Source organism: Sinocyclocheilus anshuiensis, unplaced genomic scaffold (genome assembly GCF_001515605.1).
Source record: "Sinocyclocheilus anshuiensis isolate Anshui unplaced genomic scaffold, SAMN03320099.WGS_v1.1 scaffold44, whole genome shotgun sequence".
Lineage (NCBI taxonomy): Eukaryota > Metazoa > Chordata > Actinopteri > Cypriniformes > Cyprinidae > Sinocyclocheilus > Sinocyclocheilus anshuiensis.
Window position 1 is genome coordinate 352,018 of NW_015555746.1, and position 22,001 is coordinate 374,018.

Below are 22,001 nucleotides of genomic sequence, written 5' to 3' on the forward strand. Positions count from 1 at the left end.
ACGAGACTCGAACCCGCAACCTTTGGGTTACGAGTCCGACTCTCTAACCATTAGGCCACGACTTCCCACCCAATTGGAGGGCAAGAACTCCAAAAAAAGCTGGAAAATGTTCACTGCAACCACAAGTTTTTTCATTAAGCACAAAAGACAGTGACCGGCCTAGATAGACACATTCAGACACAAAATACGTCTGGTAAAACTCCCATGCCGACAGAATCTGCAGGTACGAGCATCACCTTTCCTGTCAACAGTTCAAAAGCTGTGCATAGGAATGGTGCATTTCTAAAAGTTCTAAAAACATTCTAAAGTGACGTCTGTGCAAGAACAGTGTTGACTGAAACTAAAACTATTAAAAAATAGATTTCGGGAATTGAAATAAAGCTGAAAAAATACTAATATTAGTTGAAAAATGTAAACTTAAAAAAAAAAAGTTAGAAATGTTGCCTTGGCAGCTAACTGAAATAAGCAGTACAATTACTAAATCTAACTGAAATAAAATATAAAACTAACCAGAAATATTGGACAAAACAAAAAAGCACATAACGAAATTACTAATACTGTAATAGTATATAAATAATACTAAAATAACACTACATCACACACTACTGGAATGAAACATTTTGTGATATTTTGATGCAATAGAGAGCTGTCATACTTTTAAAAATAACACGTGAGCTTGATCCCAGTCTGTTTGAATGAATTACCCCAGTAGCCCTCCAGAGCCCTTTATGTTCGTAAAGCATAATGGACCATAATTCCCAGCGATCAATAATGTATAGTCAGGCCTGTGCTTAGGGATTAAAAATAATCTCTCTCTACACATGAATGTGTACATACACATACACACTTATCCCTGCAACCAATTTACACATCTAATCATCCATGCTAATGGAATAAGAACCTTACAATATTTCATGCATATGTGTAGTGTTGTCACGGTACCAAAATTTCAGTATTCGGTACCGATACCAGTGAAAATCCACGGTTCACAACACTACATATGTGTTGATTTTGTTTTTAGGAAACATGTAGACTCAATACAGCACAACATCTGATGAAAGAGATGAAATGCCTGATTGAAAAAATGTTGTCAAGCAAATCATATAAATACATAATCACTGCTCAAGAGACTAAGTACAGAACTACAAACATACATTTGAAATAATTTGATGAGAAATATTTATATTTAGGGATGTATCAATATTTATATTAAAATTATACTATTATATTATACATTACATAAAAATATTTGAATAAACTATTTCATGTTATTGCAGACAACCAATAAAATGTCCAATATTCCAATTTCCTACTATTTTGTAAATTAAGTAAATTAAAAATAAAACAAAAACTAAAATTAAGGATTTGCTGCAAGTGACTTTATTAGTGTTTTTAAAGGTTCATTATAAGTAGTATTGTTAGTAAATATTAGTTTTTAAACATAAATAAAATAAAAAATAAAAACAAATTAAATAAAATTTATATCAATACTAATAAATAAATAGATAAATAGACAAACAAACAAATAAATAAATAAAAAGGTTTAAACAAATTTAATAAATGCCTTGGTCACATGTTGAGTGAAAAAAACAAACATGAAATTATCACCATGGGAAAATTGCATAACAAGACAGGACATTACATAATAATGAGGTGTTCCCTTTTCTTTATCTTCTCACAAACCCACTGCAAATTCATGCTTTTACAGAGCCAAAACAGGCATTATTAAATGGCCCATGGGGATTGAGAATCAGTGTTACAGCATACATCACATTCACAGCAGAGAATATATGGCAACAGCTCTCAGTGGAAACCTCTGATGCAATATTATGAAAGAGCCAAAGCCACTGACACACTGCAGTCTCTTGCCGCTGGTAACACTAGCGTAAGACCGTTCAAAATGTTGTCAAGCTACAGTACATGTTTCCCAGCTGTCTTTGCTGCTCATTCATCCTCATCCGACCCACCAGCGAAGCGTTCCGCTGACCTCAGGTGTACGTTTCTCATCTCTCTGTGTGCTGGAATCCTCTGACATGGACAAAACTGCTGTAAGTGTCTACTAACTGCGACTGAATGTCTTAAACACGTAATTAAAGAAAAAGTTAAAATAAGAGCTTAAGGATGTAAGGAAGGCTATTCATTATCATTCCAGACGGCAGACTCATGTTGCTAGAACTGCTTTGGTTTTTACACTGGACATCAAGCAGTGATCCAACTGTATAAGAGCACCAAAAGTAATCAAAAATGTCATTTTATGAACTGTGAATATGTTTTATTGCCACAGTGTTGTAAAGATGATTATAAAATATCAACTTTTTTTAAATCGGTTCATTTTAGTGAATCAAAAGCACACTGTACAACACAACAAGAGTTGTTCCATTCATGAACAAGTATTGTATTATTGTACATTTGCAGTATTGTATGTTAATTTATGGATACTCTCATGAACCTGAGTAGTCAACATGCAGGCTATAGAATGACAATAAAATAAATAACAGTTTGACACTAGAAATGCAATTTAAAGGTTTCTTCATTTTATATCCACATATTAATAATATTTATGATTATTGGTGATAATATTTGTAAAAAATAATTAATGGCGTTCATATTATATAAGTTATTTTTGCTCGCTGTATACTAAGAACATTAGCTGGGAGAGAACTTCTTTTAAAGCAAAATGGACATTCTAACTGTAAAATGCCAAAAATTTAATTTTGAAAGATTATTGTAACTATACTATATTGTAATCTGAATCAGATAAAAAAAATAGAAGTGAATTGGAATCAAATAACCAAATCTGTAAAGATAAGCAGTCCTGTTTATAAATACGAGCCTGTCACATCACAGCAGCATTCATGCATGCATTCATACAGAGTAAGGTATCTTAGGTGACCTTGAGTACACACACTGCAAGCAATTAACAGTTTCCCAGGGTGCTCTGGGTGTGTTTTATCGGTTCACAGTCACCTCACTGAACCATTTTCCTATGAATGGTGGCTGGAAGCACAGGGCCTCACCTGCAGGAAAAGCAGCCAGGTGTAAACACACTAGTAGTGTTTGGATTACACCACAGGAATCCAGGCTATGTGTTGACAGTGTTCCAACTCATATAGTCCAGACCCCATAAGTCACACCACAGAGAATACAGCCAGTGGCGGCACTCCTCGCCACAGTATGACTTTAACTCGGAGAGGATGTGCATAAATAGGCTGTAGTCACTCTGTGAGACAGCATGCATTTAGACATGCACATTCATTTTGTCACATACCATCCGTACACACCGTCTGCAAGCATTTAAAATCAGCCTAAAATTCCAACAGTACAGCTAAAACAAGAAAGCAGGAGGTAGACGTTGCTGTGCTAAGAAAAATGTCTGCCAAGAAATTGCATGCAAATGTATGAAGTCAACTGGCTGTGTGAAAGAATACATAATGATTTTGGAGTGGGTGTTATGATTTTCCACATTTGGAAAGGTTCAATGTTTCCTATGGAAGATTTGCGAATTTTTTATTGCACAATTCAGACTTTTTTTCTTGCAATTCTGAGTTTATTTAATACTTTTTTTTCCGCAATTCCTAGAAAAGTGTGAGATATGAAGTCATAATTGTGAGATATAAACTCAGAAATGTGAGATTTAAATGTGCAATTCTGAGAAAAAAGTAGGCATTGTGAGATATAAGCTTGCAAATGTGAGAAAAAAAGTCAGAAATGTGAGATAAAAAGTGGCCTTTTTTATTTTTATTCTGTTGTGGAAACAAAACAGTGAGATGTAAAAAAAAATTGCGAGATGTAAACTCATATTTCAGAGAAAAGTCACAATTGTGTGATATAAATTAGGAAATGCAGGAATTCTGACTTTTTTCTCAGAATTGCAAGAAAAAAGACAGAAATAAAAAGTCAAAATTACATGGCGGAAACAAGCTTTCATAGTCTCCAGTAGGTTTACTGCAAGAAAACATTTTGTGCAGTCCTAAAAGTCACAATAGGCCTAAAAAATAAATGACTCATCTTGTTTTCATGGATGTATACAAATTTATACGCAATTAAAATATGCACACAATACTGAATCCCACAATGCAATGCATTTTATCTATTTTTAATCCAATTTTGTATAAAAAAAATGTCTTGGCACTTAAAAGTCTGATCAAATAGTGAATATTAACACAGAGGTTTCTGTTAGCTAAAAGTGGACATGAGATTATCATGGTATTTAAATGGATGTGAGAAGAAAAAGCTTACAGTCAAAGCTACAGACCTTTTTGAAGAGCCGGATGACGTCCTCGCTGATCTGAGCCAGGCGAACAATGACATTATTAATGTAGATGTCGTTAAGTGTGGCATGATCTCTGCTTTCTCTTCGAGTCTGGTTCAAAACCAGATACCAGCAGTTTACTGAAGAGAGGAGGTGTTGTTCTTTCCTGGAAGGGCAGAGAAAAGGATAATAATGTTAAATACTGTGATAAGTTGGCTTGCTTGCTTTTTTCTTCCCTTCCCACTGAAATGTTTGGCTTGTTCTCCAAATAACATTTCATCTTCCCATAATTGTCAGATTGTCAGACGAAATTCACGAAAAGATAAAAGAAGATATTTTGAAAAATTGTTGGTAACCAAACAGTTGACGGTAGCCATTGACTTACATAGTATGGAAAAAAATACTATGGAAGTCAAGTGCTACCGTCAACTTTTTTTTTTCAAAAATATCTTCTTTTGTGCACAACAGAAGATAGAACCTCATACAGGTTTGGAACAATTTGAGAGTGATTAAATAATAACAGAATTTTCATTATTGGGTGAATTATCCCATTAAGTCTCCAATACCACACATACAGTACTCAGCACCTGGCAGTAAACTGATCACTTAATACCTTAACACTGCTACAAATAATAACGCCGAGACAGAAATCGTCCTAGCTTGAACTTAATCAGCTTTTGGGACCATAAGCTTGTGTTCTGTGCTAACCCTTCACTTCTTTTCTTAGTCCTATCTTCTAAACCAATCAACAAGCTGAAGAACGGGGAATGCAGAAATAAATAACTGAGAGTTGAGAGTACTGAAAGCCGAGAGATAGCAGGATGAGGCTTTGGATAAACGACATAAGGAGCAAAGGCAATTACTTTAGAGAGTATTTGGACTAAGGGGAGAACATCAAAGTGTGGCCTCTTGCAAGAGTTAGTGAAATGCTAATCGCTGCTAATGGAGAACGTATATCTCCCTGCTGCATGTGTTGAACGTTATTAGCCCTTTAATCTGCCCTCAAATGAGGATAAAGAGTAAACAAAGAAGCATATGCCAACCAGCACCCTAATGCTGATTTTTGGGAGCTTGGCAACCTTACCCAAAACAAACTAGTATAGCTTAATATATAGACATCTGTAAGCAAGTTGATTTCCCCCCAAAATTTAATCTGTTTAAACAACCTGTTTGACTTAATTTGACTTCACACCGAGGTTACTTTTAAAAACACAACTTTATTGAGCAAGAAATCAGCATATTAGAATGATTTCTGAAGGATCATGTGACACTGAAGACTGGAGTAATGATGCTGAAAGTGCATGCAGCTTTGCCATTACAGAAATAAATCACATTTTAAAATATATTAAAATAGTAAACAGGTAGTTTGAATTGGAATAATATTTCAGAATTTTACTGAATGATCACCATTATTGATATACTATGATATTTAAATTCATTTATAAAAAATTCCATGATATTACCATAATAAAATCAACAAACAAAAAAAGTATTACCACGGCATAAGTCCAAGAAACATGGTAAAACAAGGTACAATGCATTTAATTAGTTCCAGCCCTAGAGATCTGTATTTCAAGATTAAAATTTGCTGGTTTGGAAATAATCTGATCCACTGTGCTGTGGATTCTCAGTAAAAATATATGGGAATGTCATATGACTTGCAAAACACAAATGAATAAGTAGCACTGTCTGTTCATGCATAGATTCCTCTTAAAAATAAACTTTATATGCAGAAGATATGAACTGCATTTACAAGAATGAGGAAGAGGAAGGAGTGTAATGCAATGTGCCAGATCACACAAATGCCGCAGCAAGTCCCACCGAGAGAGCTGAAAGACGAACAGCTCAAAGTGTGGCTGTGCAAAATGATCAAAGATTTTTTTTTTTTGCCCCTGCTTTTGAAACTGGCAATTGTAGCACTGGGCCATAGGCTAGATCTCTACAATAGATTAGAAATCACCTTATTTCATCCAAAACTGCGGAAAGACATTCTCTGGCCCTTTTCTTTTATTCTCGTTTTCAATTTTTTTCAATATTCAGAAAATAGATCAAAAGCACCGCTCCGACTCTACAATCAAGGCCTGAAAAAAGGATCATATGATTCATAATCACATTTCTCCAATTGCTTTTTTCAGTGTTCATGGTACATGGTCCACAATCCATACAATGAGCCAAAGATCACATAAAACTCTCAATTTAATTTCAAAGGCTTTGAAACAAGAGTGCAATGCTCTGAGGCTCTCACATACTTATGTTTTCTTTATGCTATGTGTAATTAAAATGGGTTTGGGTAGAGACAATGAACATCCAGCTAACGTTGGAGATCAAAAACTGGTTGTAAATCTGCTCGTTCCATTTCAAAAAGTAAATACTAAAACATTATTTTCACAATGCTACTAAAACAGTGCTGTTAAAATTACTGATTCAAAAAGACTCATGAATCAGTCTTCTCATAAGTATGAATAAGTCTAAATCACTCAAAGAGGCTCTTGATTTACTGAACTGTTTACTGAATTAACTGCAAGTCATTATATTCATCATGTTCTCAAAGTACTACAAGAATCATAAATACAATAGTTAGGAATCAGAATTGTTAGATTCTAACGTCTAAAATGAACACAAACTCAAAGACAACAACAAAAGCACAAATCTTTACAGAAACCCTGACCACATGTACAATTTCCTTCCATAAATACGATATGTATCTGCCAATGAAAAGCCATTTTCAGCTTATAAATATATAGTCAGCTGTTTTAACACACAACAGCCGCCTTGGGACAACTATACACCGTGCTGTGATTGTTTGTGACAGGAGACAGGGGCTTCTGGAATTTGGTGATATCCTTTTTGTGGGCTGTTTCAGTCCTCAGAAAGCCTCTGGCACAATAACACTATTTAAATAAAGTTCTTATCATAGCTTGGCTGTAAACACTTGCCTGTGACGTTCAAAAACAACTGCAAAAAAAAAAGTTTGCTTCAAAATACTGTTTGTTTTTCCAGTATTTAAGCATTTTCTTAAATTAAGTGCATTAAGAGTTGAGTGATAGTTCATGGTTTTGTTTTATTGCTGTTTTTTTCCCCCACAATTTTTGTTAAGTTGCATGGATTTGTTTAATCATTTAGTACATTTGTAGTAGGACATTCAAAAGCAAACACAACAGTTTTCCACCCTCATGTGTTCCACAGAAGAAAGAACAACATGAAAGTTAGTAGATGATGACAAAATGTTTATTTTTAGGTAAATTATTCCTACAAATGAAAGCACTTGAAAACTAAAAGATATGTCTCTCATTGTTCCACATCACTCTAGATGCAAAATCTACCAGGTTTACTGCAGTTCCTCACACATAAATACAAATACACATGATAAGCAGCTTCAATCGCGCGCATGGCTGCCATTGATCCACAAAACGGACTGATCCTCAGAGGTTTCCAGTCAGAATGTATATGCATATGTAACATGTACAGACATAAAAAAAGTGATACGTTTTATGTGTATTATTGTGTCTTTTTTAAAGCTATGAGCTAAGATCTAAAGATCTCTAATCCTATGCTAAGAAGCGATAATAAGCAGTTATCCGTATTGTACTCAAAAACACCCACACAGAGTATGAGTGGGGTTCAAAATCACTTCACACTTAGCTTCATTATAGCAACATAAGCCATAAAACCCAACCATACAATCACACTCACCGCCTGCCACAATATTCATTCAAGAAAGTGTTTTTTTATGTGCCAAGCCCGATACAGCTTTATCAAAGAGCTTTTAATCCAGTCTGGGGTGGCTTGCTCAAGCTTATCTCCTGACGGAAAAGCAGAGGAAGGAATCAAGTGCCAAATCAGGAACTGTAGTGGAAACAGAAACGGGTGCACACGCTCCCCAATTCAAATGCATTTCCGCCTTTTAAGTAAGCTTCAATAAATTGCAATTGCACATTTTTCGCTGGCCACCAATGTATGATTGCTCCTCCCAGCTGTAGATCCATGAGAGCACTGGAAAAGAGAAAGAGGAGAACATTTCATCTGAGCACTGAATGGTAGGACAAGGATTAACTCAAAAGCTCATTGTTGATGATTCTGACCTCATTAATCTTACATTATTAGCAATATACAGGGAACCTAAACCAAAAGACCTGAACAGAATGTGTTCGACCAGCCTTGAACGTTTAATTTGGACTCAACTTTAAAGGAATAGTGAATTCTGTCATCTTTTATTCTCCCTCATGTCATTCCAAACCTGTATGACTCTCTTTCTTCTGTCAAGACACACAAGGTCAAATTTTTGAAGAATATTCTGGCTACTTTTCAATATTTTTTTTTATACATAATGAAAGTGAGCAAGGACTGGGTCCGTCAAAATCCAAAACAACAACAAAACATGCTATATATACACATTTCTGTCATGACAACTCTAAGCGGGATTGGCATGGTAATGTACATGACAATGTTAATGTATTTGGTCTTGGCGGAATAGATCTGCTACGCTGCTGCTGCGGCTGCTGCTGCGGCAGAGCAAGTACCGAGACTTGCTACTGCCAATACATCCACAACATGCTGCTGTGAGCATGTAAGAAATACTGCTGCTGCAAATATAACATACATGAAATAACCCCTATATAGCATACATGAATCACCTCGTAGCAGATCTATACAGGTGGAGCTGGGGAAGGTGGAGGGTTTCTGAAGCACGCTTCAACTGCTACAGCAAGCACTAGTCATATATTTGAATGTTGAGCAGCGAGCTCATTGGCTACTGATACAGGAGAGAACCAATCAGCTGTGCCATGTGATGATGTCATTAGGTCAGATTGAGTTAGACCTATAGGACTGCGCCATCTAGAGTTTCATGCCAGAACTCTGTATTTAATTTTAAAGCTCTACTCTGGCTGCACTCCAGTAGGGCAAAGTTTTTACATTCCATCACATGCAGCATGTTTTGCAGTTTAGTATGGAACTTGTGTGTAAGATACATTTTATTATCATTATGCTAATTAAAGTTTTTCGTTCTCTTAATTTCAGTCTGTTTCCTTATATTATGAATGCTGCCAATAGAATGTCATGTATGAACCAAAATTTCCCAGTGTCCTGTTGTTTTGCCCTTTTTGAAAGATGATTGTAATATAAATATGTAATATAAAACCCAATCCTTGCTGAGCTGTTTACCAATTTAGGCATAGACAAAAACAATCAGCGTTCAGTAAGAACTTAAAAAAAAAAAGAAAGAAATTATGCTCCTGCTTAATTATTTGAAGTGAGCATTAATTAGTGTGCAAAGATGCTTGTGTGGTGTGTATGTGTGTGTGTATATATAGGTTTGTGTGAGAAACAGATCAAAACTGAAATCATTATTCATGGAAATAATTTTGTTTCTCACTGGAATTTGTGAATTCAATTAAAAAAATCAGTCTGCAAGATTTGTGGTTGAATTGGATTGGATCACTACTATTTTCAAATATAACTTGGATTATCCAGTAACAATTGTTAGTTGTAAGTCCTGAAATAAAAATTCACCTGAAACAGACCAAAGAAACAGACCAAAATTGAAGTCATTATTCATGGAAATCATTGTTTCTCACTGGAATTTGTGAATTCAGTTCACAAAATCAGTCTGCAAGATTTGTGCTTAATTGGATCACTACTATTTTCAAGTATAACTTGGATTACCCAGACAGAATTGTTACGCTGTAACAATAAATCCTGAATTAAAAATTCACCTGTTCTATTATGTTAATGTTATAAATCTCGCTGTGAGTGATTCATCCATGTATATGTACATTTTTGACTTTATAATGTTTCATCTTAATGTCAGAACTTGATCTATCTCAAGTTCACATTCATTTTTGAGTGCAACGCCCACATCTCAAAATCCAATCAACAACCCATGGATAGAATCAAGTCCAGCCCTACATTTTTTGTTTTTTAGTAATCTTTGCACTCATATGTACATCACAATATGGAAGAAAAATTCTGTCGCTACTTCCGACGCATCACAACTTTAATAGGCCACTGGAGGGAAACAGAATTGTGAATATCTTTCAGTCTGTTGGCTATGCACAACTACAGTATAACTTAAAAACAGCGTATGTATTATATGAACAAATTTTATTGTGCTTTATGGGTTCTGGCATCCTTTTTGAAACTTGAAAGCACTAGTAATTGCATGGAAAAGACCAGTAAATTATTCTTGTTTTGCGCTCTACAGATGAAAGAAAGTCACACGAGTTTGGATTGCCATGCGTATGAGTAAATGATCTTTCATATTTGGATGAACTTATCCTTTAATGTCTAAGTCTGAGAGATTCACTTTCCCAGCACACATGATCCCAAGGGCTTTGGCACGCTCTCTGAGAGGCTTGGCAGTGAGTGAATGAAGGCCGGAGGTGGAAGGCAGGTGCTGCTGTGCGAGGAGCGGAATGCAGCAGGAACGTACCGCAGTTTGATTTCAGGCTCCTGTCCAATAGGCTGCAGCAAATGTAGTCTGCATGCTGCCATATACACACCAGAGCTGCATCTCACCCCAAAACCTCATCACTTTCATACATTACGCTTATACTAACCAAAACACATCGTTAAAGGCAGCTATAAATTAATAAATAGAAGTAAGAGTGAAGACCAATCAGTAAACTAACATCACCATTGATGGTCTGCCATACTGTTTAATGATTGTAGCAATGGTCAAAAAAAGTCCTGGCAGACTATGGGCACTGCTTTGTCCCAAAGGCAAGTGCATGAAATCCATGTATAACTTATAACAATCTGTATGGATTTATATATTAATGAGGTTATGAATTATTACTGAATGAATAAATGCCACATCACTATGATCAGCATGTATAAAATATTTAATATAAATTACTTATGGGTTAATATGTTGTACGGATTAATAGACAGGCTATAGTGAATCACATTACATGAGATCTGTGTAAATTAGAACTGATTAAATAAGCTTGTCACCTAATCAAGGGAACATACTTAACCATAAATATCAGTGACCACATTTACATGCACTTAATTTTAATATTCCAGTTTATATGCTCAGTAGACTTTGGAATACTTAGATATGCGTTCATGTTCCTCTACAGGAAGTACTGAAGACATCCTCTCTGGTTATTAATTACGTTGCATTTTAGTAATTTAGAATAGTAATTTAAATCAACTCATTGAATTCTTCTTATTCATGTCACTGCAACACCAGCAGTATTATTTTTTAATTATTTAGATATTATTATTTTTATTAATATTTTGAATTTGTTTTATATATATACAGTATATACTGTATATATATATATATATATATATTCTTGTATTTTTTGTCCATGTGGTTTTTATTCACTTTTATTTCAGTTATTTTAGAACATCAAATTAAACTAAATGAAAATGAGAAATGTTGCCTTGTCTACTAGCTAAAATAAAATAAAATAAAAATAAATAATATTTATGTTTTTTGTTTTAGTTTTAGTTAACTATAATAACAGCACAAATGAGTTCAATTAAGAACAACAAGTAAAATAAAAAATAACTAACATAACAAAATTCTGATTAATGTAGCAATAATCATGTGCATGTAAATTTCACTGAAACATCTGGCAGAAATAGACCTAATTGATAATACATAATAGCAGATGTTTCATACACAAGAATGTCTTTTCAACCCTTCTTTAGGACAATTCATTGTACTTTGTCCTAAGCAAAATGAAAATTGAAATATTCGCTTTGTGAATGCATGCAAACATCACAAGCTGGATGCCCTCAATGCATGCCTTTCTTCAACCTAGCAAAACAACCTAGTGGTCACAGTTTAAATTACTTTCCGTCAGCCAAGCCACCCTGCAAAATATAAGCAGAAGCCTTGACCCTCATTCATGTGTACCTTAGAAGTAATCTATGGCTGCTTTAATGGACAGAGACAGAGCTGAACTGCAGAGCAGATTGGATTAGTATTCAGGTACTGTGTGTTGCAAGTCTCAGCACCAATATGCATCAAATGAGGCTGCAATAACAACACATGGCCAGAGAACGTGGCAAGATAAGAACAGGAAATAGGGTGAAAAAAAAGCTAAACATGTGCAAACACACACAAGCACACAGACTTTGTGTTTTGACTGGTAAAGCCCATCGTGGATGACAAGTCTGCTTTGTGGAGATAGGAAAAGGTATTTGAGACACACAGACACAAACACACAAACGGCCATTAACCACACTATTGTAGACACCTTCTTATCTCCTCTAGACACGTCATGGTCTGTCTAGAACTACATAAGTTGAAGATAGTTGGGGTTCTTTTATGCAGGAATTTTTACCTTATAAATAAAGAGATAAAAAAAGTAGGTGTAAATTAAATAACTTAATATGTTTAATCTTGCAAAACCTGTAAAATCTTACTTGTCTATGCATAAAGTTAATAAAGAAATTTACTGAAGGATATATTGTAGCTGCATTTGGTTGCTGTGGGCAGTCGAAGCAAAAAAGAAGAAGACATAATTGTGCATACAGTGAATCTCAGGCAGACGTTTTCTTACGTAGTTTGCATTAAATTGAACAAAAGTGACAGTAAAGACATTTTTTCTACTCTCTACTTTTCTACTTTCTTAGAAAAAGGTGTATTTTATACATTTATACAGTTTTCACATAAATATTAAGCAGCAAAACAGTTATCATAATCGATAATAAAAAAATATGTTAATTGAGCACCAAATCAGCACATTAGATTTCTGAAAGATCATGTGACACTGAGGCCTGGAGCAATGGCTGCTGAAAATTCAGCTTTGCCATCACAGAAATAAATTCCATTTTATAATAAAATAGATATATTAAAATAGAAATCAGTTATTTTAAATTGTAATACTATTTCAGAATATTACGGTTTTTACTGCGTTTCTGTTCAAATAAATGTAGCCTAAGTGAGCATATGACCTTTTAAAACATTTATTGATTTATTTTTTATCAAAAAATAAAGTGCATGAGTCTATCTCTCCACTGAAAAGACAAAAGTTTGTTGTCGATGTATGCAATTGTTTGTGTCTGCATTTGTGTGTGCTTGTTTCTTAGCATGAGTCAGCTGATGTTGCTGTGAGGCTTGCATCAGCAAAACTAGAACCCAAAAGCTGACAAAATATCAGAGAAAAGAGGAAGGAAAAAAAGTACAAAAACAGAAACAACTACAGAGAATGACAAGGCCAGACGCAGGGCCAGGAGAGCAGCAGCCATTGGCGCTGCCGTTCCTCATTGCTGTCTGCAGTAATGTAGTCAATGGTGCAGTGAGACTGGCCTCAGGAGCAAGCAGCAGACGGCCCTCCTCCACCAGCTGCTATTAATTAAACCCCACCAATCCTGCTGCAATACACTCGCAAAACAAACCTACCAACAGTACATTCGTCAGTACTTTCGTAAAGTCAAACTCCAAATATCTAAAAGAGGTTTTCACCTCTTAAAATTGATAGATTCACTTTTGTCCCATTCCCAGAAAAAGATTAGATCTATCTCAAGCTCTCAGAATGCATTTCTTTAGCCATATTAGAGCTAGCATTTATTTTTCACAGCCCACTATGACCAATTGAGGTCTTGTTAGCAGAAGCTTTACTGCAGACACAGAATCCAATGTTGGCTTGATGCCACATGAGCCAATAATCACCCACTGATCTCATGCACGCAAGTGAAAACAGTAGCTGTATACTGCATTACTGAAACATTTTTACAACATAAATATACTATGGCTTTCTAAGCTAAAAGAGTTACTATTGCCATTATGGTCAACTGAATCAACATATGTATTCTATAAAATGCTGTTCATTCTGCAAAAACTTAAAGGGATAGTTCCCACAAATTCTGTTATCATTCTATGGAACACAAAAGAAGATATTTTGTACAATGTTTCAACTGTTTTTGTCCAGATAATGAAAGTCAATGGAGTCCAAAACACTACTAGACACCACTGACATTTTGCAATATTCTTTTGTGTTGCATAGAAGATTTATAGGTTTGGAACAACATGAGCATAAGTAAATGATAGAATTAACATTTTTGGATGAACTATCCCTTTAAATTTGAAAGAGCAAAAGGTTTGTCTGATAAGGAGAGTTGCTCAGGTAGTTGGGTTAGCAAAGGGTCAATTAGTCTAGAAACTGGAGGAATTAACTATCTATCCTGGAGTAGCATGAAGCAAAAGTAAGTTTTCTTTTGAGGGAACACTTAATTCAAAAGGCTATTTAATTTAAATGAACAGCTAAAGATAACATCCTAATGCATAAAACGCTACAGGCATTTAACAACTTCTTAAAACTTTGTTGAAAGTTTTGCTTGAATGAGAAGCAACCCTTGTCTGAAGGATGATTATATCCAACAGCAGGAGAGAGATTTCAAATTCACCAGCAGCTATTTCTGCTCTGATAGAAGGAACACTGAGACAAATGGTGAAACAGACGGAGAAATGAAGAGGAGATATAATCTGGCATGCACAATTAAAGGAACGGTTCACCAAAAACTGAGAGTTCTGTCATCATGTACTTACAATCATAATGTTTGAAACCTGTATGGTGCCATTTTTTTCCATTCAAACACAAAATGGACATTTCTTTGTAGAAATTTATGTAGCTATTTTAAATACAACCGTAGTTCATGGTGACCACAACTTTCAAGCCCAAAAAGGACCAAAATTCTTCATAGAAGTATCACAGAAGTAGTCCATACTACTTGTCTGCTATATTCTGAAGCCATACAATGTATTTATGTGAGAGACAGGTTGAAATTTAAGTCATTTTTTACTGATAACTTCTGTAGTGTTTTTTGGCAAGAGCTACTAAAAGTTTTATCAGGCATTTCTACTTTTGTGTTTTCTAAGGGGAAAAAACAAGGAAAATAAAAAGTGAATTACAGAATTTTTTGGGTGAACTAGTATTCACACTTGCACATATCAATAAAGCCTCACCTTGGCCCGCGAATCTTTGATGAGAACCTTTCAGCCAGTTTCTCCAGACTGCGAGAATACTCCAGTTGAATCTCGGCTTTGCGCCGAAAAAACTCCTGCAGGTCCTGCAACAGCTGGATCCGAGCCTCTGATTGCTGCTCCAGGCACTTGAACTGCTCCACCAACTGATTACGGATCTCTGAGCAACAGAGTAGACATAAACACATTAGTTTGACTCAGCACAATTCTGGACAAATGCATATACAAAGCTAGTTAGATTCAGATGTACTTTCTCTTCACAAATAGGCCGAATCCATGATTTAATCCATACAGCTACTGACTAAAGAATTTCCATGATTATTCCAGTCATTTGTGACTACTGGTTACAAATTTTGGGAGCGCTTTTGTACTTCTTTACACGTGGAACTATCATTTAAGTTGCTTGCAAAACTTTTTTAGTGTGTGTACATGGCCAGAATATATTCCATCATCCCAGAGTATATATCCATCCAATGTAGATACGAAGGAAAACAATCTACCAGGAAATCTGTGTGCAAACTGGTAAAGGCAAATGGAGAAATATATATTTGGCACATCAAGTCAGACTTTGTCCTTTAATAAAAAATGGATGAGGCTGAAATCCACACTTGTTTTGTCATGATCTAAGCTTTAGACTACAGCTGTACAGCTGTTCCTTACCAAAGAAGAATGTGTGAGGATGGTAAAAATTTTGAAGTAGTCACCCAACAACAAAGCTGTCATACAGTATATAAAACATTCTTTATATATAGTCGATGTATTTACATATTCATAGTCGACTGTAGAATGATAGATGATAGATACAACGATAAAACGACAGAGATAGATAGATAGATAGATAGATAAACATTTTAAAGCAGTTAGTTAAACTGCTCAAAGTAATTAATCCAAAAGTTTCTCAAATAAGAATGAATAAAAAGGTTACAGTCACCTTCTTTATATAGTAGCACTTTCTGTTATTCAGAGAAACTAATATTTAAGAACAAAGCCTGTTTTCACAGGAAAATCATTGACTTGCATTTAATTGTAAAGAAAGTCTCAAACAGAGTGTGTTCTTGAACTGACAAGCTGTTCCCTCAGTTCTGAGAGAAAGAAAATCAAGAATTATACTAACACAACAGCAAAGAACAAGTAGGTTGTAAGTCGCATCCCTCGGGCAGCCAGTTTTTACAGTGCTAAAGTGAAGCTTCTTTCATGTGTCATTTCAAAGAGGCCTCTATTGCTTCAAAGACTTCCTTTGAGGGAATATTTCATTATTTGAATTCCCGGCGCTAAGGTTAACAGAACAATTAGACAACAAAACTGTAGCTTGATGAAGCAAATCAAGCCTGACACAGAGAAAGCTTGAAATCAAACACAACGTTAAGGTAGGCAGCTTTACTGGAAATAAAATAAATCCACTGCAATATTGACTGACTTGAGTAAAGCTGCTCAGGTTGAAAACTGTGATCTGCTGCTAACACGAAGCAACACATCAGCGCTAACCCGGTCAAGTTGTCAAGTGTGTCAAATAACTGCATTCTGCAGGCTTTTTCACACATACAACAACACTTCTGAGCTACAAGAGAAGAATTAACCATTACGTTTAACAGCAAAGACTGTCATGGTGTTGAAATGGGAGGGCGTTCTGTTTTCCTGTGATATTGTGCTGCGATGGTGAGCCACAGTGGAGCAACACAATCTTCGGTTAACCACCGAACCTGGATCTTCCTTTAGAAGTGAGACTACCGCCTGCTGGCACTATTTGTGGTAAAACCCATTTAGGCCCTATTTAGAGGTAGCTTACATACTGAAGAAAAAAACTGATACCATTCTCACAGGCTCCCTGAAAACTTCTGCTTTTCCTGTTTTTCATTTTTTCTCACTGCTTTTTCACAGTTTTTCTCAGCGTGCATTCGTGTGACAAAACAAGAGAGCCTAGAAGAACGCCCCAGAAACATCTGACACCGTTTCGCATGAATGGCAGGCAGGACTTTTTTGAAAATACTCTCGTAAAAGGAGCGGGTTTAAAAACCTGCAGCAGTGCGAGAGCTGAAAAATAGGTCATGTTGTAAGCGAGCTTCTCGCGGAGACCCTGAGCAATCACAGAATTATTCACAAGAAAGAGGATTCCAAGTGCGCTGTGGCTTCACTTGATGTCTGGAACTCATAGCTGCTCTCGGAGGAGGAATGCTGTGAATTTTGGCCTGATGTCCCTTCTGCCCCTGTAAACTGGTTACTTTAGAAGCACGGAATTACTTAACAGAAGGATTTCTCCGGAATACCCCCATCTGATGAGACCGAACTCTGTCGCAACCTCTGCTTGTGGATAGACTCAGCAAATAACTAAACGATTGTGTCACATGATGGTCGACGCAACCCTGAATTACACTTTAAAATCAAACACACGGGTTAAGACCATCTGATTTCAATGAAAATAAATAGCCTGTCTCTCATATTAGCAAGCCGTGATGACTAAGCCATCTGAATAAATAGAGATGATGGATCCCTATTACAGAGCATATGAAAAGTAGGGTCAAGAGCCAAAAATACACAAAAGATCATCTAATTATACAGGCAACTAGCTTAACCTTTAATTTAAAGGTTTTCTAACAGATACTATCAAGATACTATCAATTATCTTATACTATAATTATCAATTATCTTATATACTGTGCGTCATTTGCTTCCCCTCCCCCCAAACCATTGCCATCTGAGCCTTGGGTCCGTTTGTCTATATGGAAGAACTTGAAATAGAGTGTTATAGGGATTCCTGAAATGTTCTTTGTAATTAAATCTCACAAGACGTGCCCTCAGTAGGTTTTGGTCTAGAACTGTGGTTCTCAAATTGTGATCTCCAGAAACCCTGGTGGTCTGTACAAATCTGTCATGTTAACCAAGGCTGCATTCATTTGATCAAAAATACAGTAAAACGGTAAAATTATGAAATACAGTTTAAAATAACTGTTTCCTATTTTAATATATTTTAAAATGTTATTTATTTCTGTGGTGGCAAAGCTGATTTTCTGACAGTAATTTTCTTTACTGTCACTTTTGACCAGTTTAATGCATCCTTGCTGAATAAGTTGATTAATTAAAAAAAAATATTTGAGCAGAAACTTTTGAACAGTAGTGTTGGAAAAAAGTACAAACACTTGGCTGAGTAATCAACTCCATTAATTAACTGACTGCATAACATAATTTGTGGTAAAGTTTTTTAATTGGCTCATTTCAAACATTTAACTCTGTACATTAGTATTTAGTCTCAGTTGGAGAACAGTTGCAATCTCATTTCAATCAAATAAGAACAAAACAGCAGTCTGGGAAAATTAGGGATAATTTGTACACCACTTAAAACTGCAGGTAATTTGCTCTGAAGTAGTTTGTATTTTCTCCCAGATTTGAGGAGTTATGTGATCCAGAATCTTTCAGAAAGCTCCCTGGATTTCTGCAGAATTTGAACACCCACCGTTCACAGTTCATTCAGCCTGTTCGTTTATTAAATATCATGGCTAATTTGATCATGCTTTCAGCTGCCATCAAGACTGCAGTTTCCTGAGCTCTGTTTAACACATTTTACCACGCTCAAATCCATTCAGCAGTTTTACTCCAAAAATCTGCACAGAAAATGTTAAAAAGGACTGCAGGATCCATCTGGGAAGAATAAAACTGTTAGTCCCTCAGTCGTCTGAATAGCACAACAAGATTTTTAAAGTTTCTGAAGAAAATGTGAGTAGTGTTTTCTCATGCATATGCAAGAGTCCCACATTTGATGGTTTAGCACATTGCAATGCACTTTCTAGGTTGTTCTAGCAACCATCCAGAAGAACCTATGAGCCACTTAAAAGAGTCAAAGATTCCACCCACAATAATATTATATCCTGCTCCCTAGATCAATAATGTTTTTACCATTTTAATGTCTTGCTTAGAAAAGCAGCAGCACAATCTTAAAACAGTTCAAGTGAGGCAAAGTTTTGTTGTGCTTATGAGAACCTTTTTCAAAATACAGCATCATCTGACAAAACCGTCACAGTCTCAACAAGCTAAATTCTTCCACGCACCATTTGCACAAGAGTTCATTGAATTCACTTCTTTACAATGGTGAATTGGAGACTCAGGCCCTTTTCAAGCAAAATAAATCAATACCAAATGGTTCCACCAAGTAATAAGCACTTAAGGGTTTTACTGCAACACAATACCAGTGACGTGGACTTTATATGACACTGAAAGCTCTCCGTTCTCTGGTCTTTGCATGTATAATGCACTTATATTCCCAGACAAGCCCGTCTTTGAGTCTCTGCCGCCTTCTAACCCTCGCTGCCTCCAAATCATTCCACTAGTGGATTTGTATATTATTATATTAGATTAAAGAGTTTCTATCTTTTTTATCATGGGTGCTACTCATCCATAGATATCTCAGTCTCTCGCTCATTACACTCATTAATAATCCTCTTCAGATACACAGTGACTCAGACGCTGTTGTGTCAGTGAGACACTCTCTGTGCTGGAAAAGGGCAAACACTAACCTTGGACAAAGAGAGGAGTGAAATGTAGTCACAGGAAATATTTCAGAAGATAGAAAAGGGTGTAGTTTACCGATTGTCTGTTTGTCACTGTCTTCTAAAAAGCATGTGAAAACATGATTCATTGGTATACTTATAAAGCATTAAAGGTACAGTTCACCCAAAAATTAAAAATTTGTCATCATTTACTCACCCTCATGTTTTTCCAAACCTTTATGAGTTTCTTTCTTCTGCTGAACACAAAAGAAGATATTTTGAAGAATGCTGACAACCAAACAGTGGCTGGTTGCCATTGATTTCCATAGTACTTTGTTCTCTATACTGTGATAGTCAATGGCAACCAGCCACTGTTTGGTTGTCAGCAGTCTTCAAAATATCTCCTTTCTCTTCTTTTGTCTCCACAGCATTCAAAGTATACTTCTTTTTCCGCTGACATCACTTAGACCATCCAGGCTATTGGATAGATAATGCTAACTAACATACATTTAGGAAGTGTTCTCCATCCAATTAATTCCCAATAGATCAAATCAAGCCCCATCCCATTTTTTCTCACTGAATATCCTGTTTCACTAGGATATTCAGGATATTCTAGGATATTCCTGTGTCACATTATTCAAATGAAATGGGAACTTAACGTTCATGTCCAATTTTCAATGTTAGATTCTTCAATTTAGTGTTCCCAATCTTGAGTATCATAGCATAGCATTACCATAGTATGTCACAGACTCACAGCATCATTTTTGTGTTAAAAGTTATAAAGTCTTAACTGAGGTTAATACATTTCAAGAACATCTGACTCATAACCAAGGGCACAGCCCATTTAAATAATTCATTTAAGCAAAGACACCTTGGAAAATCTGTAATCCATATTATTCAGCAATTTCCACCAATGCATTATACATGTAGCTTGAAGCAAACAGTAGCTGAATCTGCATCTTTTCCAATCACTGCTCACTGCTTACCAATAGGAGTCCAAACACAGGATGTATGAGTTAAGCAGGGGTCATTTTCGAACAATATTTAAATCTTTGATGTGTTCTCTTTCCCTTCCCCGTTCCCTTTCTTTCTCTCTCGCTCCACCTCTCAGCACCCCTTTTCTCCAGCCATCTGTACAGCAAGTCCACTGCAGCAGTTTTGCAGAATTCACACCGAAGATTACATAACACACACCGCAGGCAATTAACTTCAAACTGAATCTGATAAAGCCCCCCATCGGTTCTATTAAGGCCCTATTCATTAATGACAGAAAACCTGACCTTATGAGCCCATTAGTTAACTTATTAACCCAATATAAGAAAAGGTGAGAACAGACATATGCTGCAAGATATGGATCTTTCTTGTGGAAAAGGTCCAGCACTAGAGAACAGAACTATGGGTGACATTTGAGCTTTAAACCATCTTGGACTTCGCAGTCCATCATCAGCCAAACAGAACTCTTAGAGTCTGTTTAGGCCCATATGTTTAAAATAGACTGATATACATTATATTCGGCTGCCATGATGGCATTTATATGATGCCATTTGCCCCATAATGCCTTGGATCATTTATGTGGCATCATTCTTCAGAGCAAACGACCTTTGATGGGTGGTTATATGAGGGCAGACAGCTAGATCATAACTATCCAGTTATCATGGAGTACAGAATCAGAAACACAAGTACAATACAAAAAAGCTAATGTGAAAGCTAATGTTTATATATTCACCATCATAATTAGAGCATCTACAGTACCATTCAAATATTTGGGGTCGGTAAGACTTTAAATGTTTTAAAAGAAGTCTCTTGTGCTCACCAAGGATGCATTTATTTGATAAAAAAAATACAGTACAAACTGTAAAATTGTGAAAATATTTTTCAATCTGAATAGAATTTTAAAATGCATATTTATTCTTGTGATGTCAAAGCTGAATTTTCAGCATCATTACTCCAGTCTTTAGTGTCACATGATCCTTCAGAAATCATTCCAATATGTTGATTTGGTGCTCAAGAAACATTTCTTACTGTTATCAATGTTGAAAAAAGTTGTGCTGATTAATATTTTTGTTGAAACCATGATATATTTTAAGATTCTTTGTTGAGTAGACAGTTCAAAAGATCGCCATCAATTTGAATTAGAAATCTTTTGTATTATGTATGACTTTACTGTCAACAACATGCCTGTTAGATCCTGTACCCACTAAATTACTGAAAGAGTTGTTACCTGTAGCAGAAGAACCGCTTCTCAATATTATTAACTCCTCGATATCTTTAGGTCACGTCCCAAAACCATTCAAGCTGGCGGTTATTAAGCCTCTTATTAAGAAACCAC

The 22,001-nt window shown here is 35.8% G+C and overlaps 1 protein-coding gene across 3 annotated transcripts in view; it reads right to left on the reverse strand.

The window, feature by feature from the left end:
* LOC107673571 (SLIT-ROBO Rho GTPase-activating protein 3-like) overlaps positions 1 to 22,001 on the reverse strand; it is an 85,693-nt gene that overhangs the window by 49,817 nt on the left and 13,875 nt on the right. For all 3 annotated transcript variants that reach the window (XM_016467199.1, XM_016467200.1, XM_016467198.1), the window contains 2 exons: positions 15,177 to 15,354; positions 4,256 to 4,418 (listed from right to left, as the gene is read on the reverse strand). In XM_016467199.1, coding sequence (XP_016322685.1) covers positions 4,256 to 4,418; positions 15,177 to 15,354 — 341 coding nt within the window. The remainder of the gene's footprint in view (positions 1 to 4,255; positions 4,419 to 15,176; positions 15,355 to 22,001) is intronic.